Below are 22,628 nucleotides of genomic sequence, written 5' to 3'. Positions count from 1 at the left end.
ACATGTATAATAATCTTTACATTTCATTTCTCTCATTTATTTACGATCCAATGAATTTCGCGAATCAACATCGTTTCTGTTTAATCATTGGAGTATTAAAAATTTTTTTTATAGTATTATTTTCTAGGGTTCAAAAATTTATTCTATTAATGCAAATCAGCTTATGTTCCAATTACCGGTATAAAAACGGCCTAGGAACGACAAAAACGGGTACAATTATGAACTATTTTCATTATTTACATCCTTTTTATTAAAACAAAAATGTTTCCAAAGTAGGACGTAACGTCATTGTCACCGTTTGATGGAAAATCCCTGAGAAGTGTTTCTTAAAAGCTTTTCGATAATGGATAAAAAAGAAATAAGCAAGGTACATATAATCAAGAAACTTGATATGAGATTTAATAATTATTCCTCCTTTTCTTCGATTAATTTTAAATTTTCTTTTCTTTTTTTAGTTAGACATAAACAGTGATATTAATAAGAGATTCTAGTCTTGCTCGCTCTTGAAAACAAAGTAAAAGGAGACTTTTATTCAGTGGGACACCAAAAAGATGTTCTTGAGAAAAAAAATATTACGTTCGTAAATCGAAATTTACCGCGCTTGGAAGTTATGAAACATAGGTTATAGTATAACGAACCGTAGATTGTAATCGTGGGATGTCGTAAATGGTAAATCAAGAGTATTTACTTACGTTGAAAAAAAAATGAAAAATTGACAAAAAATATGTATAAAACCGCGGTAAATTTAAAATAAGGTGAATAAGATTTAAACAGGCAGATTAGTTTTAAGAGATCACAAGAGATTTCTATTTAGAGAAATACTCTTAAGAGAAACTGTCGAATCGAAGAGACGAGAGATGTGATTTATCGATTAGAGACAATTCTAAAATGGAATCGAGAGAGAGAGAGAGATGAAATGGTACGAAGCTTTGTTGTAGCCTTGCTACGTTTCAAGCAACTCCATGAATGACGAATTAGAAATCGAAGCCTAAAAAGACGCGTTTTCACCGATACAACGCGATCAATTATGTGCGTATATTATTTAGGTTACCTTTAGATTACAGACAATCATTTCATCGACAGCTTAAGCGAGTTAACCTTGCGTATATACCCACACGTTAAAATCATCGACATTTAATTCATATTTATGAATATAGGTTTGTCATCATCATCATTGTTGTATTTCGATTTTTCTTAATTTATATTAATTTTGTCTAATTCATTTTTCTAGTGTAGCATTATTTTCAAATATACCACATATATTTCAAAATGTCCTCAGAATAATTCAGTCCTATGTCAGGAGAACATCAAAATCATTAAAGAAGGATCTGAAGTTCTAAGAATGGAAAGTTACAAAAATAACATTTAACCATTGTTTGACTAATGAGTGTAAGCACATAAATTTGAAAGAAATATTTCAAGTTAAGTAAATGATAAGTACACTGATAAAGTGGTCTCAAGTTGCTTCAATTCAAGTAGCTTTATTATAGTATATATCTCTAATAATAATTCTTTAGTATATATAATAACAATTCTCTAAGAATTCAATATATATATTGTACTAACAATATAAAGTCACAATATAAGGTTAGTAACTTAGTATAACTTAAATGAGACATGACAGTATAAGTGTGATGTAATAATATTTTATCATTTTCATCATTTCTTACATAAAGAAATGAATGTATTGATGGAAAATATCATCGATGATTTAAACGCGTGACTAGATAGAGTGTCGAAAAATCGATGAAAGCATCGTCGAAATTATCGAAAATATTGTGAAATGATCGTCGGTGACTTGAAGGTAACTTAAAATATTATTCGATGCAGAAATACTCGAGGATAATCGGTTAACGATTTAAAAAAGAAAGGAGAAAACGAGGAGAAATACCGATTGTGAAACGGTATTTGAAAGTGTGTGCGCGTCTGTGACCACTGTACCTACACCGTTAGGCCTTACTTTAGAAAAATCATAAAGAATCGATACTATTTAAATATTTTTTCCAAGTGGGTAGCATTCATTGTAACTTGGCGTCATTTGAGCAACAATCAGAACGTAAAATAACAAGGAAGATTTTGCTTTGCCAACATCGAGGGAAAAATATCAAAGAAACGTATATTTGCTCTGTGTGTTTCAATACAAAGTAAGGTATTAAAAGAATGGCAAGGGACACGATTCGACTTAATCCATCATAAATTTCAATTCTTCCCAAACTGTTGAACCGTCCTTACGATCTTCATCACAACGCATTGTCCCGCGATTTGTTTCCTTCTGTGATTTTACACTCTTTATTGTGACTATATATCAAGTGCCAATATAGCAGGGAACAATAATAATCAAAAGAAGAAAACGGCGAACGTCTTTTCTACTTGTCGTGACTTTTATTTACGATCGACGTAAATCGTGTGATATCTTGGAATTTCGAAAAGACATCAAACTAGCGTAAATAGTTCATTTTAGGAGGTTAGGTATCTCGAAATGCACAAGCAATAATAATGACAGGAAACATGTAATTCTCTAAAATTCAAGATCAGTTTTACTTGAAAGAAATATATTTATTGTTTCATTGATTAATAATATAATAGTATTAGTTACATAATTAATTAATTGAACATGAAAAATCAATAATTTCTTAATAATAACTTTCTATATTTATCTGATATTCTGTAAATGTCTTAACATTTATGAACAGCTGTGTATGTACTCAATTTTAATATAGTAATATTATACGTTTGCTATGATAATGATGCTTATTTCCAACGAATAAATTCTCGTCTTCTTGGAAGAGTGTGAAATTTGTTTCAACGAAAACTGTATCTCAGTTGAACTATCGATTTTTAAATACAATCACACGCGAGATCAAACTAGAACATAATAGAAAAATCATCAGAAGTGCCGTAATATCGACTGAATGCATTATTTTTTTAACTAAAAAGACGCTCTTTCTATGAAGCATACAGTTGACGTATCGAAGGTGTCGATGAAAAATTTGACATTTTTAATTTTTTTACCCATGTGTCATTATCAAACTACGTAACAATTAAAAGACTATAAGTAGATAGCGGATTTTTACGTAAATTCACAATTTTGGGGATATAACTAAAAAATTAGAATCTCGGTAAAAGATTATTTTACCTACCAAGTATCATAGAAAGTATTATACTTTGGATATTTTACATATTTTTTCATATCACGTTTATTTTGTGCAATTTTGCACTTACAAATTTCCTATAAACACAAAAAAATCCGCAGTCTATCTATGAAAAAACATCTCTTACAATAAGAACTTATCATTGAATTTACAATTATATTTTTCCATAGTCGTGGAGGTAATAATTCATCTCCAAAATTTGAGACTGAGTGAGAGCAGATTAATAATAAACTGCGAATATAAATATTTTTTTAGACTTTCCTGCTTGACAGCATTTCTCTGATGAAGAGGTGAAAACCACAGTTCGATTAGTAGAATCGTGTCCCTTGTTCAATTTCATAGCTCTCGACAAGGAGGGCAATCTTTTTCCCTGATAACTATTACAGTTACAGTTTCATTCTGTGTATTCTACGAGTTGTTTTTTCGAATTCGAAGATCCTTGATGTTTGTTTCGTGATTTTACCGAATATATTCGTTTTCGAAAACTAACGAATCAAAGAAGACTTTCAGTATCATTGGAGATAACGTTAAATATCTATACGTAACTAACGACTAACGATTGTACAGGGTACTTGATACTTGTTTAAAATTTCATTTTGTTCGCTTGTTCGGAACTCTAAAGTCTAAGGATTCCAATCATCGCTTTAATATCGATTATACTGATCGCGATTAGAGGTAAATAGAATAAAAATAATCATTCGTTTAACTGCCCGACTTTTATATTTCAACGAATCCCAATGTGTTTGAAAAGGAAAAAGAAGATATGATACTTCAAAAGACTATTACGACGACAGGTTATCTTTATTTCTTTATTCGCTCTTTTCTTTCAAATATTATTCTGAAGTCAGAAATTATTTGAAAATATTAAAGACACGAAAAATGATCTCTTTATCTTGATTATCACTGAAGAATATTGATCTACGTTCTATAGTTTTTTCTAACATATTTTAAACGCTTATTCGAATTTTAATTAAGATAAGTATTTTTTTCTAAAATTCTCTTTTTCGTATTGTTCGTGTATTAATAGATGGTTGAGGGGTTCAAGGTTCGTGAATGATCACAGGAATACAAATAAACATGATTCCCGCTTAAATTATTTAATTATCACAATTTAATTGGAATTTACTCGCTAATTGTTTCAAGTTTCCCTTAACGCGTTGACTGCCACGCGTGTTTTCAAAGAAATCTCCGTCAGATAGCAGTGCACGCGTGCAGCAGTACCAAGCGTTCTCTGCTAGATGTTCCTATCGATATTTTAATAATGCGAGTCGCTCATGTGGTGATCTCAAGAATGATCTTTCGTTTCGTTTGTTCGCAACATTAAAATCACTAGCTGTTGTTGAAAATAATGAAGGAAAGTGTGGTATACATTATTCCAACCAAATGGAGTTTTATGCCACCACAATTAGAAAAGGAATCAAACGGTACGGTAAACTTGGCGTTCCAACTCCATCTGGGAATTTCTGTTGTAAACGCTTTGACGGTTTACAAAATTGCAGCAAGCAAGAATATAAATATTAGAATATTTCGACAATTATTAGTTGCAAGATTATTAGGGTTGTCTGAAAATACAAAAAATCCTTGTCTTCGACGAAGTCGGCATAATATCGCCGTTCGGAAAAATGATTCCGGAAGAAGCATTAGACGCGCATGCAAACTATGTTATGCAAATAAAGGACGTCGAATGGACCGAACAAAGGCACAAAAGAATTTGAAGAAAACAACAACTTATTGCCAAAATTGTCCCGACCAACCTCAGTTATGTATAGAATGTTTTAAAGTTTTACATTCTAAATAATTTTTTTAATAAACCATTTTCGAATTACTTTCATAACAATTCAACAGTTTTATTATTATGGGATATCTTTTCAAATACCTACGACGATTCTTCGCAAGTAGTCAAATAAGCGACACTCGAATATGGGTTACGCGGCCCGACCAGAAACTTTGCTGACATCCGAATACAGGTGTCGTGGCAGTCAACGTGTTAATTCATACGATTCTCTTTGAAAATTATTATATTCCTGTAACATATGCTGTTTCCGTGTACACCGATGAACGAAAATATTGACAGCAAAGATCAGATTTTATGCTGTAGAATTCCATATAAATTTGTAAAACGTAAATTTTACTAGTATAAACTTTAAATACATATGTATATGGTAATTCAATATCATTAAAATACATCTTGTGAAAGATAACCAAATGTTCAAATACGATTTTGACATTTTAACGGCAATGTACATTTCATTAAGAAAAGGAAAGTTTCATTGAAGTAACAAGTAATAAGTAAATATTATTTTATCCACGATTTACGAGTATTATAGGATTCAACTGCTCTGGCTTTTCTTGGTTGATCGAACCATTTATGATTATTCCATATTATATTTATAACACTGATCCTCCACTCATCAAATCAATATACAGTGGAACTCCATTTATTCGCACTTAGAGAACAAACAGCAGTTTATATGTATAATTGGAGTTGACGTAATATCAAGAGCTCACCAACTACTTGTTATTTTCCGTTCACATAACAGGAGCTCACGTTCGACTAAGTAAATTCAAGCAGCTAAAGTCCAGTTAATGAGTCACATTAATTGAAATCTCTTTGAGATAAATGAAGTTCTACCGTATAATGATCGATCTAAACGTTCAAGTAATGGAACTGTAATTAATCATCGCGAAGGGTAAGCTGCGAGTGTGATTCCAAGATACGTCTCGATAGAAGAAATATTGTATTTCATGTTTCCTCCTTCCCTTCTTCCTCTCTCGCGATACGAGAAAGCTACGCGTTTATATCGTATAAACATACATACAGGGTGTTCCACCAGTGAAGCTATGCTCGCAGGTTCTGGGACGGCCTGTATAAGCAGGAGTTCATTTGACGAATTGGATTATTTCCTTCCAATCGGCTCGATTCGTTTATCCACGGGCATTTTTGCGATCTATAACGATGTTTGTGATACTAGATAATTTGTAATCTTATTATAATCAAACTAACCATCAGTTGTAAGCTTTTCTCCCTTCGCTTTCTTGCAAACTAGTCGAACGACAAATCGTGTACGAGGTTAGTTAACGTTTCACCGCGTGTATCTCGATTACGATGTATAATGACCGTCAATATACATACACAGTATCGCGTGTGTAAATCGCGGAAATACGAACGATCAATGTGATTCGATCGCACGGTAGCGATTAAAATTCAGGTACCGTAATCGCGTTACGTTCTTTGTTTGAAGTGGTTGCAAGTAGCTTGCACGAACCTATTGCGAGGTTTCATATGTACGTAAGACGGAGAACGGGGAGAAGGTGTTCTTAAAAGTATTAAAAATCGGGGAAAGATAAAGTTAAAACGTGGGATAAGTGAATGGACAGTTTTGACGAAGGAACGAAGGAAAACGAAATAGAAGAACGACGGGAAACCAAAAACAGAAAATAGAGGAACAAAAAAAAAATCTTAGCTTATAAACATAGAGGACTGCAGAGAGTATTTTTTCTAGGAATGTTAGTGGACCAGCCAAACAAAAAAGAAAAATAAATAAATAAAAAAAAATAACAATTGAGGAGGACGATTGCGAGGGAGTAACACATACGGAGATATTTATTGAAGCGGGTAAGGGCGAAAGCATAAATGTGTTTCATAAGGTATGATGTATCTGAGAGAACAAAAAAAAAGTGTTTAATATCTATCCAAAGGATATAAAAAAATGCGAACGTAATTTCTATAAACTAACTCTAAAGTGACACGAGCATTCTCTGGTTTAAAGTTTATAAATCATTAAGAGACAAATATCAGATATTTTTTAATGGCGGTACAATTAATTGCTAGAAAAAAGATAATGAAAAAAAAGTAAAATAAAACGAAAACGAACGAACTGCGTAACTTATTGGAAAACGCGTGTAATTCTCCCGGGCCATTCGAACATGGAGCAAATCTTTTGCAAATTAAAAACTGATTCGATAAAAGGAAGAGCAAGCAAATAAAGTAAACTAATAATAGTAGAGATTAGGTAAGGGCATCGATAAGCTCGTATTTCTTGTTTCGATTAAACCGTATTTCCTATCTTTCATTTGCCGCATATGCCATACCTTGTAGGACACTCTGTACTCGTTACTATGCCGGTGTAGTGTCCTGGAAGGATGTCATACGTAGCAAACAATTTTCTTCTAACCTCTTTGATCACTTCTTCTATTGTGCAAATCTATTTCGTCAATTTTGTATCTTCTTATCGCTTCTTTATCTCTACCACTTCTCCTTTTTTCCGCCGTAGCGTTTAAGTTTACTCTTCACAACATTTCCTCCTTTTATCGCCTCTATCGTATTCAACGTTGCAATTAGACTGCGAATTTTCATACGTCCGTATGGCAAGTTAGTTAGTTGACAGTTCATAAAATTCAGAAAATCTTTTAAAATGTGTCTGAGAAACGCATATTTCAAACGTCCCAACAACCCAACATCGAACAGACACGCTTATTTATAGTCACTTAACTTGCTTGTCTCTGCCGGATACGTTATCGTTACGATACAAATTACACTACGGTGTAACAATATCCCAATAGAAACAATTCTTCGCTTACAGTTTCTTTCATCAAGATTTTGTTCGTTCTACTTATAGAAATACAAATTTCTATAAATATTCGCAGTCCGATTGCAACAAACTTTCCTTATGACGCATGCGGTCGTTTCTAAAAATGCAATAGAATAAATGGTCATGGATTAGGAGAACATTGTGAGTTATATGATAGTCTTCCAAAGTACCACACTTGCATAGCGCTGGACTCGCGCGCACACACGTCTGCCTGTAACGTGTGTGTGTCTGTGTGTGTGTGCGTGCGAGCGAATGAACGAAGAATAAAATAACAAAAAAATTAAAAAGCAAAAAAACAAATCAACGGCTAGAACTAGCGAACTGCACGAAAGGAATTTCTCACCGACATCTCGGGCGAGGGTGGGGACAGGGGCGGGAACGGGGGTTTGCGTGATATCGGCCGATATTCGAAAGAGATTGATGAGAAAGGAGCGATCATACAACGCGAAAACGATTGTCTAGTATTTAAAGAAAAAGGAGAAGACGAGGAAGAAGATGTAAGATGAAAAAAAAAGAAGATTCTCGATATCTGTAGTTCGTAATGTGTCTTAAGTTTTCCTTCCGAAGCTAGTAAGAAAGCCGAAAGAAAGAAAGACGTAAACCTCTTTTAAGAATGTAAAAAAAAAAAAGCAAGAAAATTCCTTTACGGATGTCGCGTATAGTAGAAGAAAAAAGAAACGAAGTGAAAGAAAGAAAGAGCGTTAGGGGAAATATGTGGGGGAAAAAGCGATGCGATAATTAAAGAAGAAAAAAAAACAATAATATTATAAGCAACAAAAAGTGCTTTTATGAAATACAATATTATTTATACCATCCTGATGATATATAAATATATATCTATATATATATCTATATACACTATATGTATTCGAATTAGATTTATAAGATTATAAGAGATAAGATATGAATTCATGTACCGCGTAATAATACAAGGGTATAATAAATATCATATATGTATACATATAAACACATACATACGTGTACATGTAATGCACTAAGTGTAGGGGTATTACGAATAAACGAATAAATATGTATATGTATATGTATATGTATATAGTTCATACATACGTATGTATTTATTTGTTTATTTGTATGAAAACTATCATATATAGATACGTACACACAAGTGCGCGCGCGTACACGCATGCACGCAACGGCACGCACGCACCCACGCCGCAAAAAACACCATTAAGAAGAAAATCTCAGATTACAACCAATATAATAATACTAATATTGTAATAATGCGTAGTATTATGTTATAATTAGTACTGTATTAAATAATAAAGGTTGTCCTACATGTGAACATACCAGTTATTTATTCATAACCCTGTCTGGAGATATCTATAATTACCTACGATATAATTTGAAATTTAATTAAGCTTTAATTTGAATTCTTACACATCGAAAAGAAACGCCTGAAAGACAAAGAATTAACACTTTTCTTCGAGGATACCATGACGATGAAACGTTATGAATAAAATCACTCAGTTACACAAATTATTATACAGAAAATTATGAATTGTATGTAAAGTTGTACGATTATTGTAAACTTGCACATTCGATTGAATAAAACGACCTTATTTTGCAAATGGACAAAGTGTTTAATCACTAGTTAATTTAAAATCCTCCCATTATCCATATCCTTAAATACTTTCCAACTCTCATTAGTTTAAGGAATAAGTTATCAAAAATGAGGAAAGAGTTTGAGAAAGGGTTTGGTAAGTATTAAAAGAATAAAATAGTATAAGTGTCACGTCCCGCGCTCCGCACTATCCGTAGCGCGAAAGTAAAATTGATAATTTCTTTCAAATCAAGGTAATTTAAAACGTTTATTTGAAACCATGTTTACAGTATTTGAAATGAAAGGTGTAAAGCTGTTAAAAGCTATATCTTGCGAAAACTTATCTAACTATGTTTTTATAACGATAGTAAGACAATTTAAATTGTAAACAAAGTCGGCAGTTTGAACAAACGTTGGGGATCTTCCCAAACATTTTCAAAAGAAAGACCCCGACGTTTCTTCATCTCCGACAGATATAAATAAATGTAGCGACTCAGAGAAATCAATAATTAATTACCCTTCATCAACCGAATAAGAGTTGAAGAGTTAGTTATCATTTTGTCAATCGAAGAATCATCATTATGTCAAGCAAAGAATTACCATTTTGTCAACCGAAAAATTTTATATCCGTCAGTCTGTTAGTCAATTGTCAATATCGAAATCGAGAAAGGTTTGAATAAATCATTACATATTGTTAATTTACTTTGGAACAACTTTAATCCTCTCCCGTGCTAGTGTTCCCGCACATAGCAGGTTAGTCGAAAGTGGAACTTATTGCCAGTTGCATTAAATGTCAGTTAACGCTACCTTCTCGTCGTCAACTAAATAGAACGTAACAATAAGACGTAACTGAATCTCTTCGAAATTCTCAGAAAGGTTGAGGATTCCTGATGTTGCACCAAAAGCAATCCTGTAACACATAGAAGATAATATTAGTTTAACCTGTCTTATAATATAATAAATTAAATCTAAGAATATTATAACCTTTTCTGAATAATATTAATAAAAGATAAATTTATTTGATTCCACAGAAATTACTGAAATTATTTAACAAATATCACGTTAGTGGTTTTATTTACTGAACAGAATTTGCAAACGTTTATTTATCTCTTTTGATGTTTAAATGGAATATAGGAACAAAGTTCAGGATCTAATTAAGATGATATACGATTGCAAAAGAAACAGTGAAAAAATGGAACTAATTTATATATCTTTCTTCGTCGCACAGTATACCCTAATCTTGTCAGGATTGCATGATCACACATTTCCCCTCTTATCTAACCTATGCTCGTTTCTCCCACCAAGAGCGCTGGAGACGAGGTGTGTTGATAATGCAGCCGTTGACCACGAGAGGTCCTTATTCTCAGTGTACATTTTTTGACAGGATTTTGCCTGACAATATCCCTACTAATCTCTCCTTCAGAATCACAGAAATAAGACTAATTTCAGTTAATTTCTTGCTACATTGCTTTTTTAATTTTACCATCTGTTGATTAATCATTATTAAGGTTATTAAAGTCGTTGAATTTATCTTCACAATATATAAATATATTGGAAAATAAATATAGGGTACAATTTAAAAAAATGTTGATGACCTTGAAATCTTGTAACGAAATGATCATGATCGTTGTATAGTGCAGAAATAATCGCTAATTATGAACATGCCACCAAGAGGAAAGATAATTTTAGAATTGCTTATGAAAATTAATAGTGTCCCCATCGCGCCTTTATTCAAATTGTTCTTAGATTAGTCGATCGGATGATACATGGAATCATTTATTTTGTTTAAAATATGTTTTGTATTATTGGCTAATACGAAGAGGTTAGTGTTAGTGACACCGAGTGTAGCAATGTTTTGACTAATAGCGGTGCAGTTACGCGTAGATCAGCCTTGTCAAAAATGATCAAGAAAAATGAGATTTTGTTTGTGTTTGCATCACTTTTAATAATTTTTTGCGAGCAAACTTCTTCAGAATGTAGACAATTAACGGGTTGTTCGTGCATGTTTCCAAACTGGCAAGGGTACAGTTTGATGCCGCTGGTTAATTCAAGGTCGGTGGATCAAATATCCTAACCTCTTCATATTTTGCTCGTTAATTTTTATCCGAAAAGAAATCTTTCCTTTTAGGTCTATAAATAGTACCGAACAGGATTGCGCTTTCTTCTTCCATCCTTGTACAAATAAGCCACTGTCGAACAATCAAACAAGCGAATGTCACAAAGGAGATGGTGCTTCTGTAAGGAAATGTTTAATTAATATGCTATGGAATTTTCTCGTTTGCTCTAATTCTATTATCGATGTCATTCAACGTACAACGATTCACGATAGTATTTGAATATTTTTAGAAAGCTTTTATGAACATATTGTACAAAACATTGTGAAAATTCATTGATATTGTAATATGTAATGACACACTACTATCATGATTCCAGTTGTGTGCCACATGCAACAACAATACTTTTGTGCTGGGTAAAGCAGAGGAAACAAAGATAATTATAGAGAGTGACGATTCGAAACCACCTATTTTCATGTTTCATCATAAGAACTACACAACAACAATAGCCCTGTCATGTTGTAGTTCATGTGAAACACACTTGTACGTGGAATCTATCAATAACACTCTTAAAGAATATGTAAGTTTCAAATATTTTAAAAGGAATAAACAGGTGTTTCTCTTGATTCTCTTAAACTCTTGCGTTTTTGTTTCAGCATCTACTCTTAACGTCTACTTATGCTTGTAAAACATTGATGCACTCTAAGGGCCTTTCCATTGGTTCTACATTACTCATTTATCTCTTTGTGATTTCTGGAATATACTTTATTGGTGGAGCACTAACTTTGAAGTTCTTGAGGGGCGCAACAGGTTGGGAAATGATGCCTAATCATAGCTTCTGGCAAAGTCTTCCTTCACTCGTTAAAGTAAGTTAATTAAGACATGATTCAGGTTTTTCTTCATTTGTTTACCCTTGCAAACAATTTGATATTATATTTACAGGATGGAATCACCTTCACTTTTAACTGTTGTCGTCTAGATAGCTACGAAAGAATATAAATTTACATTTTCTAAGATTATATTTTAGTATGTTTCAAATGCAATGAAAATTCAATAGATTATTGGAGAAAGTATTTAATTGGCTTAGTTAGTAAACGGACAGGTAAATAATTTTTTAGTTCACTGGTGTAGAATTGTCAATGATTGTATTTTCTAAGGTATATACATTTCTCATGTCATCTTGGCACATATGTGTGTGGATGTATTGTGTTTATCGCATGAGAAATAATGCGCGCGAAGATTGTTGTAAATGCTGGTAATTTTGTGATACATGTAATATTTTATTAATGAATACTAGCAATATAAAAATATAAATACTTGTATGTATACATATAACGTATACACATACACAAATGCACGTACGCACGCATACATATATATATATATATATTTTTGTATATTTTTAGTTTTCAATACATGTGTACGTATGTAAGATTTATAAAGATGTTTAATTACATGTGATCATAGTACAGGTGTATTCACCAGAAACACAACTCATTTGTGTTTCTTTTTCCTACATTTTCAATTGGAGCAATAAATAATACATCGAACACAGTCGAACATTGTATTACCCTTATATCTGCATAGATATAATTAATCTACATATTGATGTAACAAAAATGTAACTCGATTTGCGTGAAACTGAGTCATACCGAGTTTCAAAATACTGCGCTTTTCTCTTAATTGAACAACTTGGGCTTCAGAAGGATTCGATGCTGTCAACACGTACGGAAACTTCTTGATCGGTTTGAATCACCATCCAGCTTCCGCTAGCGTTCAAGTTGCAAACGTTGATGCCTTTTGTAGAGAAAGCGTTCACAATTTTTGCCAGATCTTGGACGTTGTTGGTTTGATATAAGGAGACGTAGTTCCCTAGAGCGATTCCATTGCCGAATTGTGCATCATTCAGCGAGAGCAACAGTGGTTCATTGTTACGGACCGTTCCTGGATAAAATTGAGAGAGAAATGGACCAAAACGGTAGAAATAAATATACTGAGAACGTCAAGAATGATAATACATTGATAAAAAGTGTTTTATTCTCATCTTACCTTTGATCTGATGACCTTCAGCTTCAACGACGATTGCTTCCCCATCAGTCGACTCTTTGTGGCTTCTTTTAACATCAATGCCTATGTCCTCGGCTAATATAGGTGCACTTATCAAATTCAAACCGTTCTTTGTTTGCCCTGATAAAATTCCAACGAGAACGGCTGTGTGGACGAATACTTTTTCTCGCATGCTAACATTACCAACTGTTTGACTATGTACAATTGTATTCAGTTTCCCCTTCAAGAACCGACCGATCAGTTGACCCAACTTTTTCGACAGTTCGATCCACGATGCATTCTCGTCTGACATGGCAGCGTGCAACATTGGTGCATTTACAATTCCGGTAACTGCATATTCTGTCGATTTACCAGATAATGCTATAAACTGCTGGGCTATCTCTTCGGCCACTCGCTGCTGAGCTTCCTCGGTACTTGCTCCTGTAAGTCAAAATTGAGTTACAACGAAGTTACGGGTAAAGATAAAAGATAACAGTTATTTGAAAAATATCATTGAAAAAGGTTGTTACCTAAATGAGGAGTAGCGATGACCTTGGGATGTGCGATTAATTCAAGAGTGATAGGGTTTTTCGGTGGTTCTTCAATAAAGACGTCCAAAGCTGCTCCAGCGCAGTGACCCGACTTCAATGCATTCAGCAATGCTTCTTCGTCCACGATACCACCGCGAGCCACGTTTACAATACGTACTCCCTTTTTACACTTTGTCAAGGTTGTAGCGTTGATCAGATCTGAAACAAGGTGTATCTATTTGTAAATTAGTTAATAGAACGCGAATAGATTATTTCTTCCAAATATTTCGTTCCGATACTGTAATGAAAATAACTGAGAAAAATTTCAAAGTACTTCTTGTTTGAGGAATAAGCGGCGTATGTACGGTGATGTAATCAGCTATGGGCCATATCTCATCTAAAGTGAGCTTCTCCACACCAATCTGGTTTGCGATTTCGCACGTGAGTAGAGGATCAAAGGCGATCACACGCATGCCAAACGTTTGCATCCTTCGAGTCACTTCGCGACCGATTCGACCCATTCCGAGCACCGCAAGTGTTTTTCCGGATAACTCGAAACCGGAATACAATTTTCTGTCCCATCGTCCTTCTTTCAACGACTGAACCGCCTGAGGAACGTTGCGCGCCAAACTAGAGATTAACGCACACGTCAACTCGCAAGCGCTGATGCTGTTTCCACCGGGTGTACTGAAAAAAATGCATAATTGCTTGGCATTTTATTTAATATATCGTTGACCGAGCAATTTATAATATTTATTTGTAATATTTAATATTTCCAGTCAAATTAGCCTTGGACGCAACATAATGTGCCACCTGAAATTTTATTGCACGAATTTGACAAAATTATGTTCAACAATAAATCCTATATATGTTTACCACTTTGCATTTGTACAGGTTTGGTTATCTGCATCTCCAAAGTTGCTGAGAATAGTTTTTTTCATATTTCAACGAACGTAATAATCAGATGACAAAAAGTTTCGAATGAAAGAGATAATATCGTAGATGTAAAGAATATCTATGAAATGAAACGTTTTTCAATCGTTAATTATTCTTGTAAAATTAAATCTACGAAGTTGAGAGTTGGTGGAAATCTAGCTTATGTCATTCTTAAAAAATGTGCCAAATTTCGTCGTTAAATATTTATTAGTTTTTGCAAAGTGTTATTTACAGTGTTAAGTAGTATTTACTATTCCTTATACATGTTATGATATTTACTACTCCCCATCACGTCGTTCGGCCTTAGGTTTCGAGGTATTCGCAAAAAAATGCCCCAACCTTAACGTGCGACGTTTCATCCGATAGATATTTCCAATATCTGCAAGCCTTGTTCGAAGTTTTCTGTTTTTGTTCCTCAACATGATTTTAACAAATTCGAGCAATTTCAGGTATGTACCATCTTTAACACAAAGTGATCCTCCTTGTGGCTAATTTGCCTGGGTTATTATGTAAAAACTAACATCCATGGTTGAAATAATTGTTTTTGTCGTTCAATTATCGTGAGAGTTAACGAAGTTATAGTAACAGAACAGTAACAAAGAGAAAGCGGACATACTTTAACACGATGACTCCCTTTCTCGTGGCAGCTTGAAGATCGATGTTATCGACGCCAGTGCCAGCCCGGCCGACCACGCGAAGCTTTGGACAACTAGCAAACACATCGTTGACCACCTTTGTCTCCGATCGCACGATCAATCCTTCGTGATTCTGTTTCATACGTATAATTATGTGAATAGTACGTTACTTACAGCGACTAGAGAAAATATTCGTATGCATTTAGACATTTTTTACGTATTATATTATTATATAAAACATTTTGAAATTTCATTAGCATTGTAATGAGACACGGCTACCTTAACTGTTGGTCAAATCTAGAACGGATTTGAAAATGTATACAATAGAAGTTATAAGAAATGTATTGGAAGCATACATTTCGCAAATACCGTCAAAATACTTGGATGGTTAATTGTTGTCACTATATCAACAAGCCACAACATATAGCGAGACCGTCTTTAGCGCTAATTGTACGTTTAAGATTGTCAATTGTTCGCTAAGTGTATGTTTGCAATAAACGTTTTGTAATTTCCAATAAGCACGATAAAAGTATCGGCAAATCAAATGGAACTTACGATACGTCGATGGGAGGAGCTTTCTAGGGAAACCATTTCGACAAAATTTTAGTCCTATTATTGGGATAGTTATTGACCTAAACATGATTTCTTTTACTGTATGGCGCTACTTATCTGTAAATATCTGGCAATTTTTCAAGACCTTGCGTCTGAAAATTTTTATTCAAGTTATTAAATTACGACACTTATGCCTATCTGCTTATCATGTCTATTAACTGATAATTTTTTCAGATTTTTCGAAATGTTGCTTTATACATAAAAAAAAAATTATCGTTTTTTACTTTCCCGGGCATGTAACAGTGACCTATGTACAGATTTATATAACTGATATAACGTGCACATCGTCCGAGTATTATCATCGCATGCAATTCCAAGTAGCTTCATTTTTACTAAACGAATGAATTTTAAACTGTCCTACCTTTTACTAATCGTTGTCACCGCTGTCGATCGCAGTATTTACTCAACTATTAGCTCAAGGGTGAAGATTTTGCTGAGTATCTCAGCAGGCCTCATAACGTGTGCGTAGCGTGTACGTAGCATGCGACGAATAACGAATTATCGTAGCGATATGCCAGCGACACCCAATAGGTAGCGCGACTACCGTTTGCACATTCGCATCAAAGTGTTTCTTTATTCTCGTGCAGCCATGTATTATTATCTTGTTTTTTCAAGTAACGCGAGTTTATATTGCTTTCTGAATCCATTATTTCTGTCAAATATATCACTGCCTGAAATATTTGGTAGGACCCGGTAAGAATAAATCGTTATTTCAAGAAAAGTAACAATATAGTACAATTTCAAGCGAGATCCCGACATATTCACAGCAAAATCTACAACTTCTATACACAGAGTACATATCAAACTCAATTGGCTGCTCGGGAATAAAAGGGCATTTTTCTTGCTCATATATCGTTGCGATAACCTATTGTTTATCGCACGTTAGATACATGGCATCCATTATAAAATCAGACAGCGATAAAGATTAACAAAAAGTATATTATCTCATTTAATAAAAATAGAATTATTTAGAATTGTATATAATACTGGTACGATATGCACGTTATATTAATTATATGAATATATGTACACAGGTCACTGTTACGTGCGTGGAGAGCTAAAAGCTACTATTTTGAAAAATCTGATAAAATTAATAAACGCGACAGACTGTACCTGTCTTCTACTGTAAAAACGTAAATAAATCATTTAATAATTTCGATAAGAAAATTGGCATTTTCAAACTTCCCTAATTTTCCCAAAAATTGGTGTTATGCGTACTCAACTATGCTGTTATAGTGCGCTAACGAGATTTCAAAAAATTTCCCATAATGCACATGATATATCGATGAAAAAAAAATTCTCTGACAAGCGTTCGAATATTTTCGCGAACCACTGTAAATGCGCTCTTCACGCTCGTCCTAATAGTGATAAGCGGTGGCGGATTCAGGTGCCTTTCTCGGGATGCGTAAAAGTACACAAGTATGTTTTTCAACCTTCCTCTACGAGATCTAAATTTGTTTGTAATTTATATTTTAATATCTTTGATACCATAACTTAAATAATCAAATTCGCATTATGTAATTAAATTAATTAGCAAGTCGTCGAGAATGTAACATTTTAATATTTTGTTGCTCTTGGGAATTCGCCATTGATAATGGCCTGTGGGGAGCTATCACGGAAATTGCGCGTCTACGGGCGCACAATAGGAGAGAGGATTCGGCCGAGACAGATAAGTACAACGACCCGTGTAGCTAAACCGGTATTCGCGTTTGTCGACCGAACTGGATCTAGCCGGTTGCACCGACTTCGATGTACGCGGCAATTGATCGAGATCAAAGAAAAGAAAGAGGGACGCGAGAACGGGAATAAAGCGGTTTACACACGCTCAAATACGTCTGCGATAGTTCGATAGAACATCGACGTTCGAGTTTCATGAAATCACGTAAAGTGGAACTCACAATCAGTCTATTGAAACGAAACCTTACAAACGCTACTTATGGCTTGTTTAACTTAGATAAAATAACTTTACGTTTCTTTTATTTGGGGATTAAATTCGCTGCATCATAATTAGCGATTAACACAATTTTTTTCCATTACATATACTGCTATGAAGTTTTTGAAAAAATAGTCATAAGCTTCCTGTACGAAAAAACCAATTACTTGGGAAAATGGTTCTTCTGGAGGAGCGATGGATATATCTGGGTTATATCAACTCTCGGCGATTAAATTCAGTTATTTGAATGTGAACTCGGATTTTACGTACTCTAGCTGTGAATATGAATGTTTGTTCCCCGGCGAGTTCGAATAAATGAAGTTCCATCGTAGTTTGTAATCTGATACCTATTCCAATACTATTGCTATTATCAATAATGCAAGCTATTATTAAACTCTGTTGAGCTATATTAAATTTCGCATAAATGTATGAACATTCGTAATCTACCAATAAACATATTATGATGCTCAATCCTCAAGACTGAAAATTCGGCATTAATGTCATGTTTTACGTCTATTTGAAAATTCTTTACATCAGTATGGGACTCTGCTCGCCGATTAAGATGGAAGATTCTCTTGCTATTGCTAGATGATTCAATTTCGTTAGTCGTGTTGCAAATCACACCCTTGTTTAGATACAACCGGGATATGGCAATCATATCTCTCTTTGATGACAAATTACACGTATACACAATCGTGTTTGTAACATCGGTTATCGTCAGAGTGTAGTCGTTGATACCTTCTCTGAGTTAACTAGGAAGAGAATTACCCTGTGAACTTTCGACCACTCGCGGAGAGACGCGATGGCGAGGAAGCACGTCAACAGGAGTTGTAAGTTTCCGTTACGATTAGATAACCGACGCTACGAAATGATCGATCCCTTATTTCTTTTGGGATAATAAGGGTAGTTAAATAGAATATGACACTGATATAACAAGCTACAAATCACAATTTATTCCAGTTACGCTGGTGCGTATGTATGAGTCAAGTAAGTGACTGATCTAAGGGTGTAAACTCGGTCAAAAGGATGTTGACTGTTTGAAAGATGGAAAGTCAGTGAAGCTCGGCGATAATGTCATGGAGGAGGAAAGCTAAGGATGAGTGTGTCCAGCGCACGGGATCATCGGATTTGTTGATGCCAATTTTGGCTAGAAGAGTGAGGGAAATATGCTTCGTTTTTAATTGGTTATTTGCTATGGTGGTGGGTGAGGAAGGATGCCAACCGCCCTCGAGATAAAGTTGCTAGTGGGAGGACTCATACGTGAGAAAAGGCAACTTTCCCGTGTTAACCCATGGTGGATAATAAACTTTAGAAAACAATGCAATGAAATAATGTTTGTTCGGTCTGAAGGACCTTAACTAGAAAATCCCTGGGATTTATGGAGAGTACTTGAGACTATTGAAGGTACGCAGGAAGGATCTGCCGATATCTGGTTGCCATCTTGCCCATTGTGTGTGGCCTGGTCTAGGCAAAGTGTCGCCCAACGTAACACCCTGTGTAAATTTATCGACGAATAAGGAATTCATAAGCTGCATCTGATTGTGACGTGAATTTTACACGGTACTACTTCCACCAGATTAATTGTACGTGAACTATGATCTGATTAATTTCTGGTTCCATTCTACTGCCTTTCAAAATGTAGTTATGTGAGAAGATTTCATCAAAAGTTCGACACAGTAATAGTGTACAAATATTTTTGGTAATTATCTAACCCACCTTTCCGATTTCAAGAATTTTTCAATATGTTGTAGAAATGAACATTTTGAACAACTCTATTCTTCACATGAAACTGACCTTTGGCCTTAGTTCCCGAGATATTTGCGAAAAACTGCCCGGTTCGATATAGTATATTTTGCCTATAATTAATTGTACTCCCGTTACAACACGACGCGGTAGGCGGATAAAACAGCATCTAACTCAAATCTAACAAAAATATGCTAATAATGTGTCTATCTGTGACACAGTCACAAGCATAGCCGACACGTTTGCCGCCTCGCTCAATTTCCCTTTATATAAGCTACAAACAAACGCACGGATCAGGTTTGGATTAAGCGTCATTTTATCCAGTCGTTTCATGTGTAGAAAAAAGTTGTATTCAATAATCATCGAAATCGGTGAGGTGGCTGAGATATTGATATTTACCATATTTCTTCCATTTTGTGTACGTTGAAAAATGAGGACATACTAGACAGAACATCTTAATTAGGAAAAGCAGAATCAATACTAGTTCACGCATCTTGTTACAACCTGAGTCACGAGAAATCTTTATGCATGCGTCGCCATATTACAACGTGCGCAGTCGACTGTGTACGCAGCATAGGGAGAAAGTGCAGTTAAGCCTAATCGTCGTTAAGACTAAATCGAAATGGCGTAAACCGGTTTCTCCATTCGAAGCAAGATAGAAATGTACATTGCATTTACGAAAAAGCAATAATATAATCGAAGGTGAATGAAAATTGATTCTGCGAACAGTTGCCTCATGACAGTGCTAAGAAAATTTTTAACGTCTCATATAACGCATGTAATACATTCACAAAACGGGGCTCACGACCGTGACAATTTCATCGCGTTTATGTACAGGAAACAAGAGAAAGGAAGAAAGTTTCGATTAATGAAAGATTGTGTATACCTGAAGCTCTTTTATTAGTTCCTCCTTTGATAGCTTGTATTTAGTGGTGACCGGAATACCGTGGCGAACAAGCAGTTCGCTGCAACACGCGTCCACAGGATCGCTTATGAGAACGCTTCCGAGTGTGCTGAACATGTTATCCTTGAACAGACAGAACCTCTGAGTGTATTTCTGGCATGTAGATTTTCATTAGATATAACTAACCCACGTTCGTGTTCTCCACGATTTCAATAGCTTGTGTTCGATATACAGAGTAATTGGAAAATAATGGTACAATAGTGCTCATTTAGTTCGTCAACGTGTTCACTGTCACGGTAGTCGTCGATAACCTATGTTTCTTCTTTACTAAATTTTTTAGGTGCGATTAAAATAATATACACTTCATGGACTAGAAAATTTTCAATGACCTAGATATAGATAGATACGCTTTTAGATTCAAATTGTTCATGAACTACGAAAGACCCGTAAAATTCCACTTGTTACGGAATGCGATGGATTTGATTCCTGTGAAGTGAGAATTAACCAACAGTTATTACTTACATACTTTTTAAAACAGAAAAACTTTTTTAAATTTGGACGGAACAACTTGAGATTTGTTGACAAGTTAGAAGAATTAGTTTATTCCATGACGTATAAAAATAGTAAAAGTCACTGTTTAGAACTTTTTTTATCTGAGCCTGTAATGAAAATTCAAATAATACGTTTTGTAGACTTATCTCGGTCATATACAGTTTTATATAGAAATCTATTGATGCAGAAACAAGCGACAGGTATCAAAAACTGTATCAAGTCTCATTATAATTTATTATAAGCCGAAAGTCGCGAAAAACTGTGATTTTTCATCAGTTTCAACTATATGTAAATCATACCAACGTTAACGTTTTTCGATAACATTTTAAACACGTATACAAATATAATTACATAAATCTACAAGACATATTATTTAAATCCTCATTACAGGTTCAAAGAGAAAAGTTGCGAACAGTGACAGTTGTTATTTGCACGTTATCTAGTAAATTAATTTTTCTGACGCTTCAAAAAGACTCAAGACTTTGGTCCAATTTAAAGAAAGTTGTCTTGTTTTAAAAAGTTATGAGAGTGACTACATGTAAACGTCCGCGTTGAAAATGTAGGTAGAAAATTGTGCATTCGCGGAAACTATCAGTATAGAACGTATCACCAGAGGTAAATATTAAAGGTCATTTCATATTATACGGCACGGACTGTCACGTGACGCCAACATGACTTATAGGTCGGTGGCATTCAATAATAGTATAAACGAGGTCCTGTTTAAAACAATTAAAAGATATGTTTGAATATCTTATCATGCCGACATGTTCTGTAAGTAACGTGTTTACACTAGTTGCTACACTGTACAATATAAACATCCGTATTTGATAACCCAGAAAAATGTTCGTCTGAATCGATTGGTTCCATAAGCGTATCGTTTTTCAACAGATGATATAACAGTAGCTATAAAATATATTTACACATAGTTTTATTTATTGTAGCATTTACATACTAATTAACTAAATTGAAGTATATTACATATCATGTCATTTAATACTATTTTCGTATGAATATAAAAGTTGTATACTATGAAAACGATAAAAAATCGTGCTATTGGAAAATAAGTTTATGTGCGAATATCTTCGTATTATTTAGTAGTATTACACTTTTATATGATTACAAAAATTTGGTACTAGGAACATGAAATATAGAATCTGACAAAAAAATATATACATTTCATGCATGATCGACGTTACATGTAAACAATGCATGCAACGTCCGTTTGATTAACAGATACATACCTTGTAGAACGCCTTTCAGTGTGTTCGAATGTGTGTGAAGATTCGTTGAAAAAGTAAATTGTCCGTCTGACGATTCAACTGTAAACTGCCTGTTCCTTGGAGATTTATCTTCTTATAGGGGTCTCCCCACTCCTCAT

General features: G+C 34.3%; 2 protein-coding genes and 3 long non-coding RNA genes across 5 annotated transcripts; 3 read left to right on the top strand and 2 right to left on the bottom strand.

Moving 5' to 3' along the window:
• Positions 1–8,817: 8,817 nt before the first annotated feature.
• LOC126925278 (uncharacterized) lies at positions 8,818–10,553 on the bottom strand. Its single transcript, XR_007713852.1, has 2 exons — positions 10,290–10,553; positions 8,818–10,215 (listed from the first exon to the last, which is right to left on the bottom strand). It is a non-coding gene; the product is annotated as an uncharacterized LOC126925278 (long non-coding RNA).
• Positions 10,554–10,678: 125 nt separating this feature from the next.
• On the top strand, positions 10,679–12,911 carry LOC126925261 (uncharacterized). Its single transcript, XM_050740632.1, has 5 exons — positions 10,679–11,357; positions 11,434–11,542; positions 11,739–11,939; positions 12,016–12,225; positions 12,302–12,911. The coding sequence occupies exons 1-5, from the start codon at positions 11,206–11,208 to the stop codon at positions 12,356–12,358; spliced, it is 729 nt and encodes a 242-aa protein (XP_050596589.1). The 5' UTR covers positions 10,679–11,205; the 3' UTR covers positions 12,359–12,911.
• On the bottom strand, positions 12,867–22,612 carry LOC126925239 (D-3-phosphoglycerate dehydrogenase). The gene is made up of 7 exons (XM_050740587.1): positions 22,492–22,612; positions 20,681–20,821; positions 15,488–15,639; positions 14,270–14,622; positions 13,936–14,154; positions 13,409–13,846; positions 12,867–13,303 (listed from the first exon to the last, which is right to left on the bottom strand). The coding sequence occupies exons 2-7, from the start codon at positions 20,813–20,815 to the stop codon at positions 13,059–13,061; spliced, it is 1,542 nt and encodes a 513-aa protein (XP_050596544.1). The 5' UTR covers positions 20,816–20,821; positions 22,492–22,612; the 3' UTR covers positions 12,867–13,058.
• LOC126925277 (uncharacterized) lies at positions 12,942–13,374 on the top strand. Its single transcript, XR_007713851.1, has 2 exons — positions 12,942–13,084; positions 13,166–13,374. It is a non-coding gene; the product is annotated as an uncharacterized LOC126925277 (long non-coding RNA).
• Positions 16,924–17,285, top strand: LOC126925286 (uncharacterized). Its single transcript, XR_007713862.1, has 2 exons — positions 16,924–17,053; positions 17,153–17,285. It is a non-coding gene; the product is annotated as an uncharacterized LOC126925286 (long non-coding RNA).
• Positions 22,613–22,628: the final 16 nt, after the last annotated feature.

This window comes from Bombus affinis, chromosome 16 (genome assembly GCF_024516045.1).
Source record: "Bombus affinis isolate iyBomAffi1 chromosome 16, iyBomAffi1.2, whole genome shotgun sequence".
Lineage (NCBI taxonomy): Eukaryota > Metazoa > Arthropoda > Insecta > Hymenoptera > Apidae > Bombus > Bombus affinis.
The sequence above is the reverse complement of the archived record's forward strand: the minus strand, read 5'-3'. Positions and strand labels throughout refer to the sequence as shown.

Coding starts and splice junctions, on each gene's coding strand:
- LOC126925261 (XM_050740632.1), top strand. CDS start 11,206: ATGATCAAGAAAAATGAGATTTTGTTTGTGTTTGCATCACTTTTAATA. Junction 11,543..11,738: donor ACAAAGGAGATGGTGCTTCT/GTAAGGAAATGT, acceptor TCATGATTCCAG/TTGTGTGCCACATGCAACAA. Junction 12,226..12,301: donor GTCTTCCTTCACTCGTTAAA/GTAAGTTAATTA, acceptor TTATATTTACAG/GATGGAATCACCTTCACTTT.
- LOC126925239 (XM_050740587.1), bottom strand. CDS start 20,815: ATGTTCAGCACACTCGGAAGCGTTCTCATAAGCGATCCTGTGGACGCG. Junction 14,623..15,487: donor AAGGGAGTCATCGTGTTAAA/GTATGTCCGCTT, acceptor CATTTTTTTCAG/TACACCCGGTGGAAACAGCA. Junction 13,847..13,935: donor CATCGCTACTCCTCATTTAG/GTAACAACCTTT, acceptor TTTGACTTACAG/GAGCAAGTACCGAGGAAGCT.